The sequence below is a fragment of the Anguilla anguilla genome, chromosome 9, assembly GCF_013347855.1.
Source record: "Anguilla anguilla isolate fAngAng1 chromosome 9, fAngAng1.pri, whole genome shotgun sequence".
Lineage (NCBI taxonomy): Eukaryota > Metazoa > Chordata > Actinopteri > Anguilliformes > Anguillidae > Anguilla > Anguilla anguilla.
The window spans coordinates 31044513-31062207 of record NC_049209.1 but is presented as its reverse complement, the minus strand read 5'-3'; the positions used below and the strand labels follow the sequence as shown (position 1 = coordinate 31062207).

At 46.4% G+C, this 17695-nt stretch overlaps 1 protein-coding gene across 3 annotated transcripts in view; it reads left to right on the top strand.

The window, feature by feature from the left end:
• The window catches only part of eml3 (EMAP like 3), a 42793-nt gene that overhangs the window by 11720 nt on the left and 13378 nt on the right, over positions 1-17695 (top strand). The window contains exons 2-12 of one of the 3 annotated variants that reach the window (XM_035433014.1): positions 4605-4781; positions 5744-5858; positions 6950-7456; positions 9117-9242; positions 9945-9973; positions 11807-11842; positions 12221-12341; positions 14654-14803; positions 15691-15760; positions 16426-16536; positions 16953-17048. In XM_035433014.1, the coding sequence (XP_035288905.1) occupies positions 4605-4781; positions 5744-5858; positions 6950-7456; positions 9117-9242; positions 9945-9973; positions 11807-11842; positions 12221-12341; positions 14654-14803; positions 15691-15760; positions 16426-16536; positions 16953-17048 (1538 nt within the window). The remainder of the gene's footprint in view (positions 1-4604; positions 4782-5743; positions 5859-6949; positions 7457-9116; positions 9243-9944; positions 9974-11806; positions 11843-12220; positions 12342-14653; positions 14804-15690; positions 15761-16425; positions 16537-16952; positions 17049-17695) is intronic. The other 2 variants (XM_035433015.1, XM_035433016.1) reach the window with 2 other exon arrangements.

Below are 17695 nucleotides of genomic sequence, written 5' to 3'. Positions count from 1 at the left end.
GGTGCTGTAGGGCAGCAATCATGGATCTAGGCCTGGGATCAGAAGGTAGCAGGCACAAGTACCACAAGCTGGGCTCTGCCATTGCACCATTGACCTTAACTGCTTCAATAAAAATGTCCAGATGTACAAGTCCAGAGTTTTACTGGAAGAAAGTATTTGCCAACAAAATGTGCAATAGCAGAAATCCCTTAAGGGCTTTTAAGGAAGTCATGATCGTTGCAATTTATACCTTTTTAAAAAAAAACCATCCGTTTGCTATAGTTTCATCATTGATTCACGTGTGAGCTGTTGAGGTTTGGTGTGCATTACATTTATTTGACGCTTTTATCCAAAGCATTGTACAAAGTGCATACCAAAGATCATAGGAACAAATACAAAATACATGTCCGATACAATACTCATTTCAGACAGTTATTGATAGCCAAGAAAACAAAGTCCAGTTCACACAGTGAACATTACTCTAACCTAACCTATGCTAAGTCAAACTAGGGGGCATTACAAGCTACAACAACAGGACAATGATACAAAGTACAATAAGTGCTGGAATGGAGGTACATGTAAATTGAGTGGCCAAAATTGGATTCCTATACAGAAACAAGTCTGGCTTCATATTTGAAAACTGCAAAAACATTGTGCAAGCTACGATTTCTTGACTATGGGGGTATATTATATGTGCATGCCACAGCCACAGTGGTAAAACCCCTGGACACAGTCTGTCATAGTGCATTATGTTTATTTACAGGTGATGGGTTTCCTGCTCATCGCTGCCTTCTTTAGCATGCAGTATTCTGGCAATCACATGTTCTAAGGAGGAAGCAGCACAGCATTTTATTTATATACTGCACAAAGCCTTCTTCGCAAATCTCCCTTTATATCTCACCACATTTTTATCTCTTAGAAACACAAATCATAACTAAGATCTGATTAGGCTAGAAACACCACGATTCACAACTGAATTTGGAAGAGTTGTTTTTAAAGTACACATGCCACACGTGGGATAAATTTCAGAAGTCACTAGAAACCTTGGTGTTCTTTAGGCATTTTAAGGCCTTGGTGGCTAACTTGGTCATTGAAGAAAGTGTGTGCAGTTATCTGATATATTTTTTACTGTGTATTGTGTGTATGTGTGTGTGCTTGTGATTGTTCATGTGCATTAACTTTTTTCAGTGTATGGATTGCTATGTATTATTTTACCATATGTATACTCTGTTCAGACATTTTACACGTATAAGGTCAGTTGGTCCTCATTTAAATTGTTCCTGCAGACTCTTAGTGCAGCTCCTGCAGACTCTTAGTGCAGTTCTTGCAAACTCTTAGTGTAGCTCCTGCAGACTCTTACTGCAGCTCCTGCAGACTCATACTGCAGCTCTTGCAAACTCTTAGTGCAGCTCCTGCAGACTCATACTGCAGCTCCTGCAGACTCTTAGTGCAGCTCCTGCAGACTCTTAATGCAGCTCCTGCAGACTCATACTGCAGCTCCTGCAGACTCTTACTGCAGCTCCTGCAGACTCTTAGTGCAGCTCCTGCAGACTCTTAGTGCAGCTCCTGCAGACTCTTAATGCAGCTCCTGCAGACTCTAATGCAGCTCCTGCAGACTCTTAGTGCAGCTCCTGCAGACTCTAATGCAGCTCCTGCAGACTCTTACTGCAGCTCCTGCAGACTCATACTGCAGCTCCTGCAGACTCTTAGTGCAGCTCCTGCAGACTCTAATGCAGCTCCTGCAGACTCTTAGTGCAGCTCCTGCAGACTCTAATGCAGCTTCTGCAGACTCTTAGTGCAGCTCCTGCAGACTCTTACTGCAGCTCCTGCAGACTCATACTGCAGGTCTTGCAAACTCTTAGTGCAGCTCCTGCAGACTCATACTGCAGCTCCTGCAGACTCTTAGTGCAGCTCCTGCAGACTCTTAATGCAGCTCCTGCAGACTCTTAGTGCAGCTCCTGCAGACTCTAATGCAGCTCCTGCAGACTCTTAGTGCAGCTCCTGCAGACTCTAACGCAGCTCCTGCAGACTCTTAGTGCAGCTCCTGCAGACTCTAATGCAGCTCCTGCAGACTCTTACTGCAGCTCCTGCAGACTCATACTGCAGCTCCTGCAGACTCTTAGTGCAGCTCCTGCAGACTCTTACTGCAGCTCCTGCAGACTCTTAGTGCAGCTCCTGCAGACTCTAATGCAGCTTCTGCAGACTCTTAGTGCAGCTCCTGCAGACTCTTACTGCAGCTCCTGCAGACTCATACTGCAGCTCTTACAAACTCTTAGTGCAGCTCCTGCAGACTCATACTGCAGCTCCTGCAGACTCTTAGTGCAGCTCCTGCAGACTCTTAATGCAGCTCCTGCAGACTCTAATGCAGCTCCTGCAGACTCTTAGTGCAGCTCCTGCAGACTCTAACGCAGCTCCTGCAGACTCTTAGTGCAGCTCCTGCAGATTCATGCTGCAGCTCCTGCAGACTCTTAGTGCATCTCCTGCAGACTCTAATGCAGCTCCTGCAGACTCATACTGCAGCTCCTGCAGACTCTTAGTGCAGCTCCTGCAGACTCTTAGTGCAGCTCCTGCAGACTGTAATGCAGCTCCTGCAGACACTAATGCAGCTCCTGCAGACTCTTAGTGCAGCTCCTGCAGACTCTAACGCAGCTCCTGCAGACTCTTAGTGCAGCTCCTGCAGACTCATACTGCAGCTCCTGCAGACTCTTATTGCATCTCCTGCAGACTCTAATGCAGCTCCTGCAGACTCTTACTGCAGCTCCTGCAGACTCTTACTGCAGCTCCTGTAGACTCTTATGCAGCTCCTGCAGACTCTTACTGCAGCTGCTGCAGACTTTGGCCCATGGTTTAAAGTGCAGAGGGTGTGGGGATGCAGTGGTTCAGGCTGAATTAATGCGACCGCAGTGCATGCGGGCCCCAGACGGAACACCCAGAGCTGGCCCCCAGTGTGGGGCAAGTTCTAAGCTGGAAATGGGATCTGGTTTGCGGGAACTGTAACAGGACCTGCTGTTTGATTCAGTCCCGGTCTCAAATTACTGCCCCACTGTCCCACAGGAATGTTGTCTGATGTGCTGTCTTGATACCGGGAATGAACAGAGGAACCGGCCAATGGGAGTTTAGAGTGGCCAGGAGGAAGCCGCATAGGCGTGGGAGCCTTCTGCCTGTCCTCTCCCTGAAGACTAGAGGCTTACTTTAACAAGTGGCAGAGCTAAAGGCCAGTGGAACACAGTGGAAGTCAATGATCCATTGCGTTTGAGTGTCGATTACACAGAATGACAAACTGCTTCGTCTCATTCCCAGATGGGAAACACGACTTCCTGTTTATATTGTTTGACTTCCTTTTGATTCTGGTCAGCTTTCTGTTAGCACTGGGTGACAGTGGGGAAAGCCGAACTCGGAAAATCGCGAATGGTTACACGGTGCAATTTTTCGGGTTTTAAGCGTGTACATGTTTAAACGACAAGGTTTGTGGGGAGGGGTTATCAAATCACAGAAAAGGCCATATGATGGGTAGTGCAGAGCGGATGACTTCAAATGCGTTGAGAGGATAGCGAGGCTGCTTCACGGTTCGGCGCAGTCACTGTCGAGTGTACTTACTGGTTTTGCATCGTGCCAGTGCTGTTGGCTTTTCTGTTCTCTGTGAAGCATTTAGAGATATGGCAGTTTGATTTCGCAAGCAGACACCTACGCTATCACTTGAGAGCTGATAATATTTTCAATGTCCATATGGCAACCGCACTCAGTTTTCAAAACCGACACCAGATCAACACTAATACTTTTAAACCTGAGCCTACGACAATCACAGTGAGGGCAGAACACTGTAAAGGGAAATGGTTATCAATTATTTTAATGTTTAGACTTTTAAAATATGTTTAGAGATTTTCCTAAACTTTTAGAATTTTTGTTAAAGTTTATGGAAGAAACATTTAGAAGTCACACCCCTGGTTGACAGTCAATGTGGTGTTGAGTGGCCAAGCTGTAATTGACATGCATTTTTTTGTATTTATTATATTGTTTATCATTACGGAAGAGTTTTTGCATTTTTTCGGGCCATGTGATAAGAGAGTGTTCTATACACTGAAATATGTGTTTCACCCTGGCATGCAGCTACATTTTTTAATTGTAAGTTTAAAATTTGTCGTCCATTGTGACCTGAAATACATTTGCCATTGTTTTGTTGCACAGTGTCCATGTCTACACCTGAATCCGATCTATGGGTTGAAATTGGATTTTTTCTTTTCTGTTTGTTCTCTGTTTTTGTTCATATTGGCTCCGTATGGCCAGCAGAAAGTTGTCAGACCTGCATATATTAATGCTTTTCCTGCAGTGCTCACAATTGCATTTTGAGAATATGCAAGGATTCTGCCTGTGATGGATTGGCAACCTGTCCAGGGTGTATTTCTGACTTTTTCCCAATGCATGCTGGCATAGGTTTCAGTCCACCCCCCCAGGAATAAGTGGGTTCGATAATATATAGATGGATGAATGGATGGATACCAGGATTCAGATTTCCTGTCAGAACGTTACCGCGATTCCAGGTCCGACCTCTCCGATCGTTCTCCACGTTTTCCAGCTTTGGGTTTGAATTTGACTCTGCCCCCCCCCCCCCCCCCCACCTCACACAGACGACGCCTCGGCGGACGGCAGCGCGGAGTTCCCCGACCGGGTGTCGCTGATGGACCTGCGTCTGCAGGCGCAGGAGGACGAGATCACCCTGCTGAAGTCGTCCCTGGCCGACGCCCTACGCAGGCTGCGCCTCCACGACGAGCAGATCCCTCTGCTCAAGCAGCACCTCATCGCCGGTCAGTGCCGCGCCAGGGGGCGGAGCCAGAGCCCCGTTTACTGCTAGTAAAGTTAGCGTGCAGCTCATGAGCACTGTCTGACAGATGGGTCTACAGATGCGTCCTCTTCTGCCACACACATCTCTAACAGTGGTGTGGCTGTAGGTGGTTGTATTCTAAACCCCAACACTGTACAATTATTCATTATAAATATGTAATTAGTGATTGTATAGTGTTGTTATTCACAATACCAACACTATACAATTATAAATATTATTTTATATTTAAACAATTATAAGTATAAAAGAGTCCACCAGTCCTTGAAATTCCAAACTTGGGACATACAGTAGAAGGTAAAAGTAAAATACATCCATTCAAATCTGTACCTTTCTATTGGCTTTACATGATTCTTTAAATTTGCAACTTGCTGATACAATGTATATAATAATTTTTCACACAAAAATACTGTGTGAATGAAAACAATGTATGAAATTAGATTTTGGGTAGCCTTTCCCTTTAATAATTTGTGTCTGTTTTTGAATTAATTTATTTATTCTTTATTTAACATTGTCAGTGACATGTTGAGTTTAGGTCCCTGATTTGTAAAGGTGCCGAGGTACAATAAAACCAAAAAATAATTTTTATTATAGAAGAGAATAAATAATTACGAGCATCAATTGAAACAGTTACAAAAGTTCCAAATTAACAAGGTTCAAGATCGAAGATCTAAAATCTCCCAGTGTTACAAGGAATTCAGTTTCAGTGTTTTTTGCAATTTCAGGTATGAGGGGGACAGAATTTAAAAGTTTTAGGGAAAGCTCTATTGTTTGTCTGTGTCTGTGTCCATCTGTCTGGTTGCCTGCCTGCCTGTCTGTTTGTGTCCATGTCTGTCTGTCTGTCTGTCTGTCTGTCTTCTGTCTCTGCATTCATGTCTCTGTTCTTTTTATAATCTTGTCCGTCTGTCTGTCTGTTCCACCCCTCAGTGAACCCAGCCGCGGCCCGTGCACTCAACCATGTCTGCTGCTCAGATGGCTTCTCCAGAACCCGCAAGTTCTCCAGCAACTCTGTGACTGACAGCCCCCGTTTCTCGGCAACCAGGTACCGCCCAGAGAAGGCAGGGGAGGAGTCAGTATGATAACTTTATCTGTGATTGGACAGTGGGTGGAGCCGTCATCTGCAGTGACTCACTAATTTGCACTAGTCATAGTGCTTTTTGGCATGGAGAGCAACGTCTAATGACTAGTTTATATGAGTGCAGTGATTGACAGCGCGCCAGTTGTGGGTGTCACTTTTCCTTTGCTAACAGTAACTTTCTGACCCAACAGGAAAGAACTGATATATATTACATGTGCATACGTGTCAATACTATGCTACCCACTGCAGCCCACTAAAAACTGTGTCTCAGCCATAGAATTTAACTGGGATTTATTTGTATAACAGTCCTATATATAATGTCATGGTGCTTTGAATAGAATCTTAAAAGAATGAAGTATGTAAAAATAGTGTATTATTACACTATAAACATGTTTGTGATTAACTTCTAAGTATTCTCAGCTATTCTACAGCAAATTCTCGGTACTTGTGAATTTTCCTGCAATTGGCTCACCGGCTGAAACTTTCCAGTGACCGCACACCAAGGATTCAAAAGCCTCACCTTGCTTGCCTTGAATAAGATCCGACAGCATGACTGACGCCAATCGTGCTCCGAACAGAGATAATTTACGTACAGAGACCAAGCTTTGAAAAGCAGTGGGTGATCTGTCCAATCAGTTGGTGAGCTTTAGGCGGTTCCCTATTTATAATGTACAAGCAGGTAGCGATGTTTTGAAGCAGTGATCCTTCCATACAGTTATTGGTGGTTGGCACGTATTTGTCTTGGTTGAGCTGATGGTTTTCTCCAGATGTACATACACCTCACTGAATGAGGCAGGCCTGACTAAACGCAAGGTCAGGGATGCATAGCCTCCACACCGTGGGGACTGTGCTCTTTCAAGGGCTCGAGTCCTTAAACTGGAGCAGGTTTGGGAACAGCGAGCGGCAGGAGGAGGTAATGTTGAGCTCTCATCAGAAAGGGAGAAACCAGGTGGTGATTCTCTGAAACTTTGCCTTGTGCCTCAAGATTTCTTTTTCTTCTCTCGCTATGTCCCCGTTGCTCTCCACTCCCCCCCCCCGCCATACGCTCCCTCTAGCCAAGCGGCCCCTCCTGGTGAGGACGGGCTTACGAGGGGCGAGGGGACCCCGTCTGGGCCTCTCAGTCAGAAGGGGGGAAGTTGCACTCAGAGCAGGGCCACCCAGACGGAGTGGGCCCCGGCCGCTCAGCCGCTGGGGAAGGAGAAGGTGCCGCTGGCCCAGACCCGGGCGATGCTGAGCCTGTCGCTGGAGGACGCGCTCCACGCGGACGCCCCGGCTCAGGAGGAGGCCCCCGAGAAGCTCGGAGGGGTGCAGGAGGGAGAGGAGGGGGCGGAGGGGGAGCCCAGCTTCACCGCTCTGGTGGAAGAGCCCATCCAGCCCAGCTGCGTCAAGGCGCTGTCGCGGGCCGCGTCCCACCAGGAGAGCTCGCCCCAGCCCGGGAGGGACTCCCCCGAAGTGCAGAGCGAGGCCAGGGCGGGGCCATCCCCGACGCCCGGAGCCGCCGGCTCCGCCTCCCCCAGCCCCCGCACCCTCTCCTCCATCCTGGAAGGGGAGAAGACCCTACTGTGCGTCCTACCGAATGTTCCGTCCCTCTTGCTGCACCTCCTCTATCCCCTCAAAAGCACCTCATCTACCGCCTACTCAACCTCCTCTACCAGCTACCACACCTCCTCTACCTGCTCAGCTGCGCCTCCTGTGATTTATAAAGCACCTCCGTCCCCTCTACCGCTCTTCCTCTGTCTCCCAACTGTCCCCTTCTCTACCACATTTTTCTGGCTTTCTCCTACCCCCTCTTCCTCCTCCGGCACCTCTAGTAACCCCCTACCCTGTGAGCCCCATCCTTGTGTGATTACAAGGTCTGGGTCACCTCCCTCTCTCCTCTCCTGATGACATCGCAGCGCATGCATGCGGAGAAGGCGGGGCCGTCCTCCCTTACGTGCGTGGCTGCACCTGAGGCGTGTTCTGTGCTGTGTAATACGTGGGTGGTGCCGCTTTGACGTTCCAGCCTCCGCTGTGTGCAATAACCACACATCACTCGCTTTAGTAAAACAGAGCGTGACATTTTTACTCTGTTTATGTAGAGATGACTGCTTTGGGTGTCATCGCTTAGAATGATATAAATGCCAAGGAGAGAATTAGGAAAGGCAGATACCTGGGTGAGATTACGAGAACTCAGTTTAGAAAAGCTGAATGGATTGGAACGTTTAGCTTTGGGCTGTTATTTTAAGCACAGCCATTGCTGATTGACTGTGTGTTTTTTTAACTGTGTGCCATGTCAACATGCCCATTCCCTGGCAAGAAAAAAGCCCTTTGACATACTACAAATCATACGCCTACGGATGTCCTGCTCCATAAAGCATTACTGTGATCGAAACTCACCCCAACCAAGCTGTTATCACTGGAATGAGTGGTGAGAGATGGATGCTATTGCGAAATCAAGCTACGTCACTACGAGGCCCAGGGCTCTAACTTCCGGTCCAGACTGCTGTGGTGTTCACATGGCCTTCATCATGCATGGAACTATTAACATCTACTTTGGTGAATTCAGCACTGAGTCCTTCTCTCTTTAAGTCTTCGGTTTGATTCTGAACTCCGAGAATAACCGTGAAATCATGTCCTTTAATCTTCACTAACCTGCACCAATCACGTGCCTCTGAATCTCTGCTGCCTCGGCGGGTTGGTGATCTAATCTGACTGTTCCTTTTGCTGAAGAGGGTTCCACTCTTCTGCTCTTTGGAACGTGGAATGTCCTGCTCTGCATGTTGAACCTACACTAATCATTCCTTTGATTATATTTGTACAGAATTATTGTGTTATATTGTGTGTATGTGGGTATATGTGTGTGTGTGTGTGTGTGATATGAGGTGTGTATGTGATGTGAGGTGTATGTGTGTGTATATGTGTGAGATATGATATAAGGTGAGTATGTGTATGTGTGTGTGTGTTTGTCTGTGTATGATATAATGTGAGGTTTGTGTGTATGATGTGAGGTATGGGATGTGCATGAGTGTTATATGATGTGAAGTGTGTGTTTGTGTGCGTACGTGCGTGTGGGTCTATGTGTGTGTGGGTATGTGATGATGTGAGGTGTGTGTTTGTCTGTGTGTATGTGTGTACAGTATGCGTGTATGTGTGTGATGTAAGGTATGGGTTGTGCATGATGTGTGTGATATGATGTGAGGTGTGTATGTGTGTGTGCTAATAATGTGATTCTCCTGTGGTCAGGGTCAGGAGGACCAACTCCTGTGATAAGCTGTTGAAAGACGCCCAGGACAAGCCTCTGAAACAAAAGCTGGGAAGGAAGGCAGCATCCTCTGCCAACCTGCTCACCCGCTCCACCAGCCTGGAGAAGTAAGATCACCCGCTCCCATACTGCTCACCCATACTGCTCACCCACTCCCATACTGCTCACCCATACTGCTCAACCACCCCCATACTGCTCACCCTCTAACATACTACTCACTCTCTACCCTGCTGCTCACCCTCTACCCTACTGCTCCCCCTCTACCATACTGCTCACTCTCTACTCTACTGCTCACCCTCTACCATACTGCCCACCCTCTACCATGCTGCTCATCCTCTACCATACTGCCCACCCTCTACCCTACTTCTTCTCTCCCATACTGCTCCCCCTCTACCATACTGCTCACTCTCTACTCTACTGCTCACCCTCTACCATACTGCCCACCCTCTACCCTACAGCTCCTCTACCATACTGCTCACCCTCTCTCATACTGCTCCCCCTCTACACTACTGCTCTCTCTTTTGCTTTTGCAGTTGCACTGCATTAATTCAGGAGTCTCTAAAAATGTTTTGTGTTGATTAATCTTGGCCCAGTTGTAATATATGCCTTCAAAGCAGATGTTTTGCTTTGAAGAATAACACAACTGATTTTTGACATAATTGGCATCCATTCACAAACTGTTTAAAGAGAGAATTGTGACAATCTGGGCTTTGGCCTGCGCCTTGCCCAGTCAGTGAAATCAAAGAAAGCTTTCTTCCCTGCTCACGTGTTGTACTTGTGTTAATGGCTGTGATTTAATGTTTCCACAGCCGAGCCAAGGACCAAATCTCCAGCCCAGGTAATGTGCCCTGCCTTCTCTGTTTGTAAAGGTTGCGGTTTGCTAGCACGCCTGTTGGTTCAGATAGATTAGGAGGTTCAGAATAGCAAAATACCTGCTGTCCACTCAGCAAAAGCTTGGCCGGCTTTCTTCCTCTTTATTTGAGGGCAACTTTATCTCTGTATCTTTTGAGTGGAGTGCTTGCAAGTGTGTGCATGAGCTGAATAAATATTTATCTGTGAGGAAAATGTGTCCACCACCAGACACAAGTTCTCTGATACACGTTTTGCCAGTGAAAGTTTTTTTTTTGTGACACTTCTACCCAGAGTGACTTTTGTTTTAATGAAGTCAGTGACACTGACTTTATTAAAACACTATTTATACAGCTTACATTCTTTGCACATATAATCCATTCATAGAGCTGGTTATTTGAAGAAGCAATTCAGGTTAAGTACCTTGTTTAAGTGCCCCATGTGTGAATCAGGCTTACAATGTTGTACTTGCAAGCCCATTTCCCTAACCATCGCGCTACGCTTTTGCTATTTTAATATGGCGTGCCTTTTGTTGGCGTTCATTTTAAGTGTGATATTTCTTTGGAGTAACATGAGAAACGGCTAGCACATTTCAGATTTGAACTCCTGGAAAATCCGTTATAAGCAGCGATGAGCTTCTCAGTCCCCAGGTTTGATAGCTGAAGCACGTGCGTGACTCTTTTTTTGAGGACGATTTTGTTGCGAAACGTGAGCGCTGACGGAACGTTCACGCGGTCCTCGCCGCGGTGCGAAGCGATGGGCCGTTTTATGAGACCGCATAACTGCGATGTTTAACGGCGCGGTTCCGCTCGCTACAGCCCCCGCTCTCTCCGGTGGCTGCGTCCCGTTGACGGATGGCTCTGTTTTTTGAGAGGGCCTGGCCGCCCCTCGCCTTCCCAAAGCCAGCGCTTCTCCGCTGCTGGCTCCCGCGGCTCATTCCCTGCCGGTGAGCTCATCGCTGCGTGAGCCGTGTCATTGTCCCGCCATGTGGAGAGACCCCAGGCTGAATGCTCCTTTTGTCCCGAGGATAATGTGCCCGTCTGTCTCTGCATTTCTCCCCCGTGCCCAGCGGCTGCCAGTCCGACTGCTTCCAAACCCCCTGCGTTCTCGCCCGTTTGTGTTTTTCGCATTGCCTGAGCGTAGTCATGGGCAAGACTCTCAGGCTTTCAGAAGACGGATCGGGCTTTTTTTCACCCCTGAAGTATTAATTTGCAAAAATTTGACCTCGTGGGTGGGGTAGCAGCTGTTTGAAAGATGTTAAACCGCAGCATATTTTGATCTGTTTGACAACCTCAGCCCCCTCACATATTCAGTCAGAGGTAATTTCACAGTTCATTTCATTCATTTCCATTCACTCACCGCAGCCCTGGCCAGTCGAGTCCTGGCCTGAGTAGAGGGAGGATTAGTAACATCTCATCAATTGACTCATCGTCCTGGATCAAGCTGCTCTGCCGCACCGTCAGCCCAGTTAACCAATCAATCAAATTTACTGGCATTGACATAGGAAATGCCAAGAACACATTATAGAAAATGAGTGCAGAGCTTTAACAACGGAACATGCATGCAAAGCAGTTTAATTATACAGCAAATTGAAACTGAGGAGAAGAAAAATTGTGCAAATTAAAATAAAAGCACTGTGATTTTATTGAGAACCATGAGGCTTAATGTATGTTTCAGCTATGCTAATTTGAAGGCAGAAATGATATTATACAATAACAAAGGATACTCTTGAATACCTACCATGATTAAAATGTGGGAGATTCCTACTTTAGGGAATTGAAATACTTTGGTTGTGAGTAATTCTTTTGTGTTTTGTTCACAGGATCTACAGGTTCCAGGAGAGGAACTTATGGACAGGGTGAGCTCTTTGTTTTCTGATTTCCGGTGTTGTTATGAACTGCATGCATACTTCTGATCCCACCTTCGTTTCTGTGGGAAAGCAGTACTGTTTATTCTGTCTGTGGACACACTAGTGTGACAGTCGGTGCTTTAAGGGGCAGCCAGAAAAGACAAACAAAACATAGAAAAAATAGGACTGATGTAAATATTGGCCCAAATTATCTCACAAATACTTTCTATATATATTCAGATATATCTTTCCAGCCCTGCTAAAATGTAATCCTATTGGCCACATACTTCGCTTTCTTGCAGTGAGTGGATTGGCAGGAGTGGATATGCTAGGGCAAGACGTCAGGAGGGGATGTCCGTATAACACTGCTTTCCATTGGCTCCACAGGCCATTCCATAAAGATGTTCATTCGAGGCCGGCCAATCACCATGTATATCCCCTCCAACATCCAGAACTATGAGGACCTAAAGATGGAACTGCCATCTGAAAAGCTGGAGCTTGATTGGGTGTATCCTTTTATGCCCCTCCCCCTCACCTGACCCCCCCCCCCCCCCACAAAATCTGATTTGCACACATGATTTATAGAGATGTTATCCAGTTTATTTCAGCGGATCCCAAAGTCATATACAGTGGGGGTTAGGGAGGGGATTTTCACCTTAGCCACCACCAGTGTATAGCCAGCCTCCACAAGGGAGAGGTGCAGTTGCCATTTCTGTGGCAGAACACTCACCATACACACTGACTGATGTGGAAAGGGAGGAAAGTTTTGTTGAGTTAATCAAACAAGGGAACTTCAGATGAGGACAAGATCACATGCTGTCAGTTTCCTCATTTTATTAGAGCCATGGGATTATCACTGAGTCATCTGCAAGAAAGCGTGATCTTCAGCACAGTTTGGTTTTTTGCTCGGTCTGGAGGGAAAACTGCCCTCTGTTGGCCCACCGACACCATTGCAAGCAGAAACATGGTTTTACCCTGTCATTACAGTTGTGACCAAGCCCTGCTCTGGTTAGCTTCAGCCATAAAACAAGCGTGAATCCGCAATAGCTGCGACCGCACACACGCATGCATCCATGTGTGCATGCATCCATGCACACGCCCTCACACAAACACGTGACCTCTTCTTTGGCTCATGACCAACCTTTCCACAAAATCTTGTGCAAATCTGTGAATCCAGTTGAGAGTTATGCACCTTTTTGTGATAGGCCACGCCCATCACCACGCCCCCTCTTGGTCAATCGGCTACTCAGCTGTACCTTCTGGTCATGACCAACCTCCATGCCAAATTTCAGCCTCCTGGGGCGAAAACTGTGGCCACTACGGGGTGAGACACTTTTGTGGACCAACCGACCAACCGACAGACAGAGCTATAGTGTTGTGGTCGCAGCTAAAAAGCAGTTTTTAGGAACCAGGTTGTTGAAGTTTTCTTGAAGTTGAATGTTCTTTTAGGAGGGGTGGAGGAGAGTGTATAACTGTCATCTGATACTATTGGGGTGTGGGTGTGTGGGTGAATTCACTGGCTCAGAAGGAAAGACTGGAACTCAAAACCCGGAGTGTTATTTTTTTTTAAACTAAAATACAAATTTCGAAATTAATGTAAATTCTGAGAAATTATGGATTTATATAAATTCTTAGATTTGTTTGTGTTCTGAGTCTGTCTACTGTCTTTTCATCTAACAATATCTGTGGTCATTTTGTAATCATTTTTGATCATGCTGCTGAAGAAAACATTCTTTATGTATTTATTATTCATCTGGATGACCGCTGGCAAAGTTTATTATTCCTCATAATGAGCCTGAGGGAGATGAAAAAAATATATAAATGCAGACTGCTGTGATCAAAGTGGTTTATTTTGTGAGTCTTGATGAGCTTTTGGACTCAATTGTATAAACTGGGTGAAGGGAGGGGGGGGGCAGGTGAAGACATGCAGAAGATTGTCGCTGAACATAGTGAAAGGGTACTTTCAGCGAGGCCCGTTTTCTCTCATTTTAAGCAGAATTAGTGTGTTTCTCAGTGACGTGGTTTTTAGTGAAAGAGGACTTGTGTGCAGGAGTGCAGTTCCTTTGGGCTGTGTGCTCGCTCTCGGGCTGCCCTTGTTTATTTATTCAGAGAGGAAATGTGGTGCTTTTCGACCAGAGTCTCGTTTAACTCAACACCCTCTTCCTTTGGCAAAACATCACCTGATTCCAACGCCCACTAACACGCACGCCTTGCGTGTGCGTGTGTGTTTGTTTGTGTGTGTGCGTGCGTGTGTATGTGTGAGTGTGTGCATGTGTGGGCATGTTTGTGTGTGTGTGTGTGTTTGTGTGTGTGTGCATGGGTGTGTATGTGTGTGTGTGTGTGCATGTACTTGTGCGTGTGCGCGTGTGTGTACGTATTCATGTGTGTTTGTGTGTGTGTGTGTTTGTGTGTGTGTATGTTTGTGTGCGTGCATGTGAATGTTTTAGGAATCTTGTGTTTAGAAGCACAATGACTCAGACAGTCAGGTTCAGATCATTCTTACACTTTGTTTGAGTCTGGAATTTTTTGTGGTTGTTTTATTTACTGGGAGTAAGGACTGTGGTAACTCAGCTCTCTGACATGTTTATCTGATACCTTTCTCTGGACTGAAAAGTCTCCCTCATACCAGAGACTGAGCAGGAAAAAACATCTATTTCTTATCGATATTTTTTGTTTCTTGGAAGATTAGATATTTAAAACATGAAGCACGTCCGTCGTATAAAAAGAACATACTTTCATTTTGGAAGAAGTCTCGATGAAAGGATCCCTTACTTCAGCGAAACAACAAGCGAATGCTGTCGCCTTGACTCTTCTGCATAGCTATGGTTACCGGGGACGGGACTGCCGGGCCAACCTGTACCTGCTGCCCACGGGGGAGGCGGTGTTCTTCATCGCCTGCGTGGTGGTCCTGTACGACATCAACAAGCGCACGCAGCGCCACTACCTCAAGCACACCGACTGCGTGCGCTGGTCAGTACACCACGCGTCCATTCCCCAGCACGGACGTTGTTGGTCCTGTGGGGCTAAAGCAGGGGTTTTCAAACTCAGTCCTGGGGGACCCCTCTATATGCTGGTTTTCATTCTATGATTACAACTACCATTACAACCCAAGAATTTTGTGTTAATGCAATGCAGGTTTGGCTTGTTATCATTTGCAAAACAATTTTGGAGCCTATTGATTCGCCTCTTTAATTTTCATTTTGTCAGTTCATTTTTTTTTACCCCTCTTTATGTAATGTAATACAGCACAGTGTGAATATGGGACTCTTCCTGGCATGCATGGCTATTTCTGATTTAATGTGGCTTAAGAGGGTAAATAATCCCTCAAACCATGAAAAGTGTCATAAAGAAGAATGAACAGCTCGTTAAAATTTTGGGATTGCAATTGTGGTTGGAATGAAAACTAGCATACTCAGGGATCCTCCAGGACCGAGTGAAAACCAGTGGCTTGAAGTATAGGGGTGGTGTATTGTGTTTTAGGAGCCAGGATTTGAACCAAACATATGCAGGTATGAATCCTTGACAGGGACTCTGCTGTTGTTCCCTTGCTTACATTACTTTGCCTGAACTGGTTCTGCAAACATCTGGTATTATAAGTCCACAATGCTCCAAAATATAACCTATGCAATTAAAGATGTGGCGTCTACTAAGAAAATCAACGATGTTGGAGTAATAGTGATGCGTATGTGATTTTCTGTGCGTGTATGTGTGTTTGTGTGTGTATGGGTGTGTTTCTGTGTATGTGTATGTGATTTTCTGTGTGTGCATACATATACGTGTGTGTATGTGTGTTCGTGCATGCAAACGTGTGTGTATCTAACTCCTCTGTCTCTGTCTCTCTCTGTTTGCCCCTCCAGTTTGGCCATTCACCCAGACAGGGTGCGTGTGGCATCGGGACAGTCGGCCGGAGTGGACAAAGATGGCAAGGTGGGTAAGGGCCCGGAGCCGTTTCACTGCACTGCTGCTCCAGGCACTCCAGGGTGCCCTAGGTCTGTGCTCTTCACATCCTCACAGGTGAAGTACACATAAACCTGGCAGTGTCTGGAGTGACTGCTGAAACGCTTAATTACTGGAAGATATAAAATTCTGTCGAGAGAGTGCCTCTGAGAGTGCAGGTGAGATAACGAAGTACAAGAGGACCGAGCTGTGAAGCTGTTCAGCTGAGAAGTGGAGAGCTGAAAAGCTTTCTTGTGTTTGCTTTGTTTTGTCTTTGTCTTTGTATTTTGGTATTTGCGCCTGAAACCCATGAGGGGAAACAGTGAAGATTTGCGTGTGTGTGTTTGTTTAGTGAACTTGCTCTCTCTCAGTGTGTGGGTCCTGGTCTTACCTTCTTTCTGTGGGTAGTGAACACCTTAAACCCTGGGCTGATTCAGCACTGCAACCTGGATAGTGTACCCGCTCAGCCTGCTCACCACAAAAAATGCATATTAAAGTGTTACCTTTACCTGTTATCACAACATTACTCCATAAAGTTTTGTGTGTACGTGTGTGTGTGTGTTGTGTTGTATGTGTGTGTGTGTGTATTGTGTATGTGTGTGTGTATGTGCGCATGTGTCTGTGTGTGTGTGTGTGTGCGTGCGCATTTGTTTCAGGCTTCGCAGGCTTTTGTACATATTTGGGACTCCTGCACCCTGGTGACCCTGCAGCAGATTGGGCTGGGCAGCTTCGAGAGAGGGGTGGGCTCTGTGGCCTTCTCACACGCGGTGAGTCCCTGCCCCCCCCCTCCCCAAACTGAGTCCCTATAGCCTCAGCATCTGCACTAGGTCCCCACCCCAAACCATCCCACCCACACCTCAACACTGACCCTCCGCATAATTATATAGTAGATATTTTTTTAAAAATTTTATCTCTTAAAAATCAAGCCCAAGGTATGTCACGCATTTAAAATGTGCCAATAAACTCTTTGTTTTCCTATAGCAAATGTTTTTTTATTTGCTTTTTGCTACATGTTGAAATTTAATTTACAGATGCTTTTCTCTCACTGTCTCCCTGTCTCTCAAACATGCACATTCTCAAATTTGTTTTTACCCACTTTCTCCCTCTTTCCCTCTATTTCTGTCCCTTACTCTTTCTTCCCTGTCTGTTTCTCTCTCCGCCTCTCCCTCTCTCCCAACACCAGGACTCTGGAGCGTTCCTGTGTGTGATAGACGACTCTAACGAACACATGATGTCTGTGTGGGACTGTGCCAAGGGGACTAAACATGCAGAGATTAAGGTATCTGCACTGCGATTCTGGATAAAAAAGCGTCTCACTATATCTCTCTGTATATCACTCTGTAGTTCCTGTCCTGCAGAGTGGTGTGTGGTCACCACACATCAGCACTGAATCTCAACTAATCCCTGCTGGAAATTCCAGTTCCCAGTCTAAGATGGAATCTCGCTGGAAGCAGCTTCTGCTCCAGCTGGATGTCATCTGGAATTTGGTGACGGTCTGTTGTCTGTACCAGGCTGGCCCACCAGCTGGACGTGGCCTTGCCAGCATGGTTGCCATCTACAACCGTGTTGTTGCCAGCTTGACTGTCTCTGAACCAGCATCAAACCAGCTGGACCAGCTTCAATCCATGGTTGAAATCAAGCTGGAATTTCCACCAGGGATACACGGTGGAGTAAAAGGGAAAAGATATATAGAAATATGATCCAGATGGCTCTGGTGGACAAGCACTCAAATAAACTGGATCCAGTGAACTGGAAGCTTCAGTGCTGGGATTTAATTTGCCCCTTTTAAAAGCGAGATTGTCTCTTCTCCCAGCATTCGACAGACCTTATTACTGCGGTCGGCCCTACTCATTGCCCTCAGTGTGGCGTAACTGCAGCCGGTGGGACCGAAAAAATCAGCACTTTGCAGAACATCAGTTTTGCATT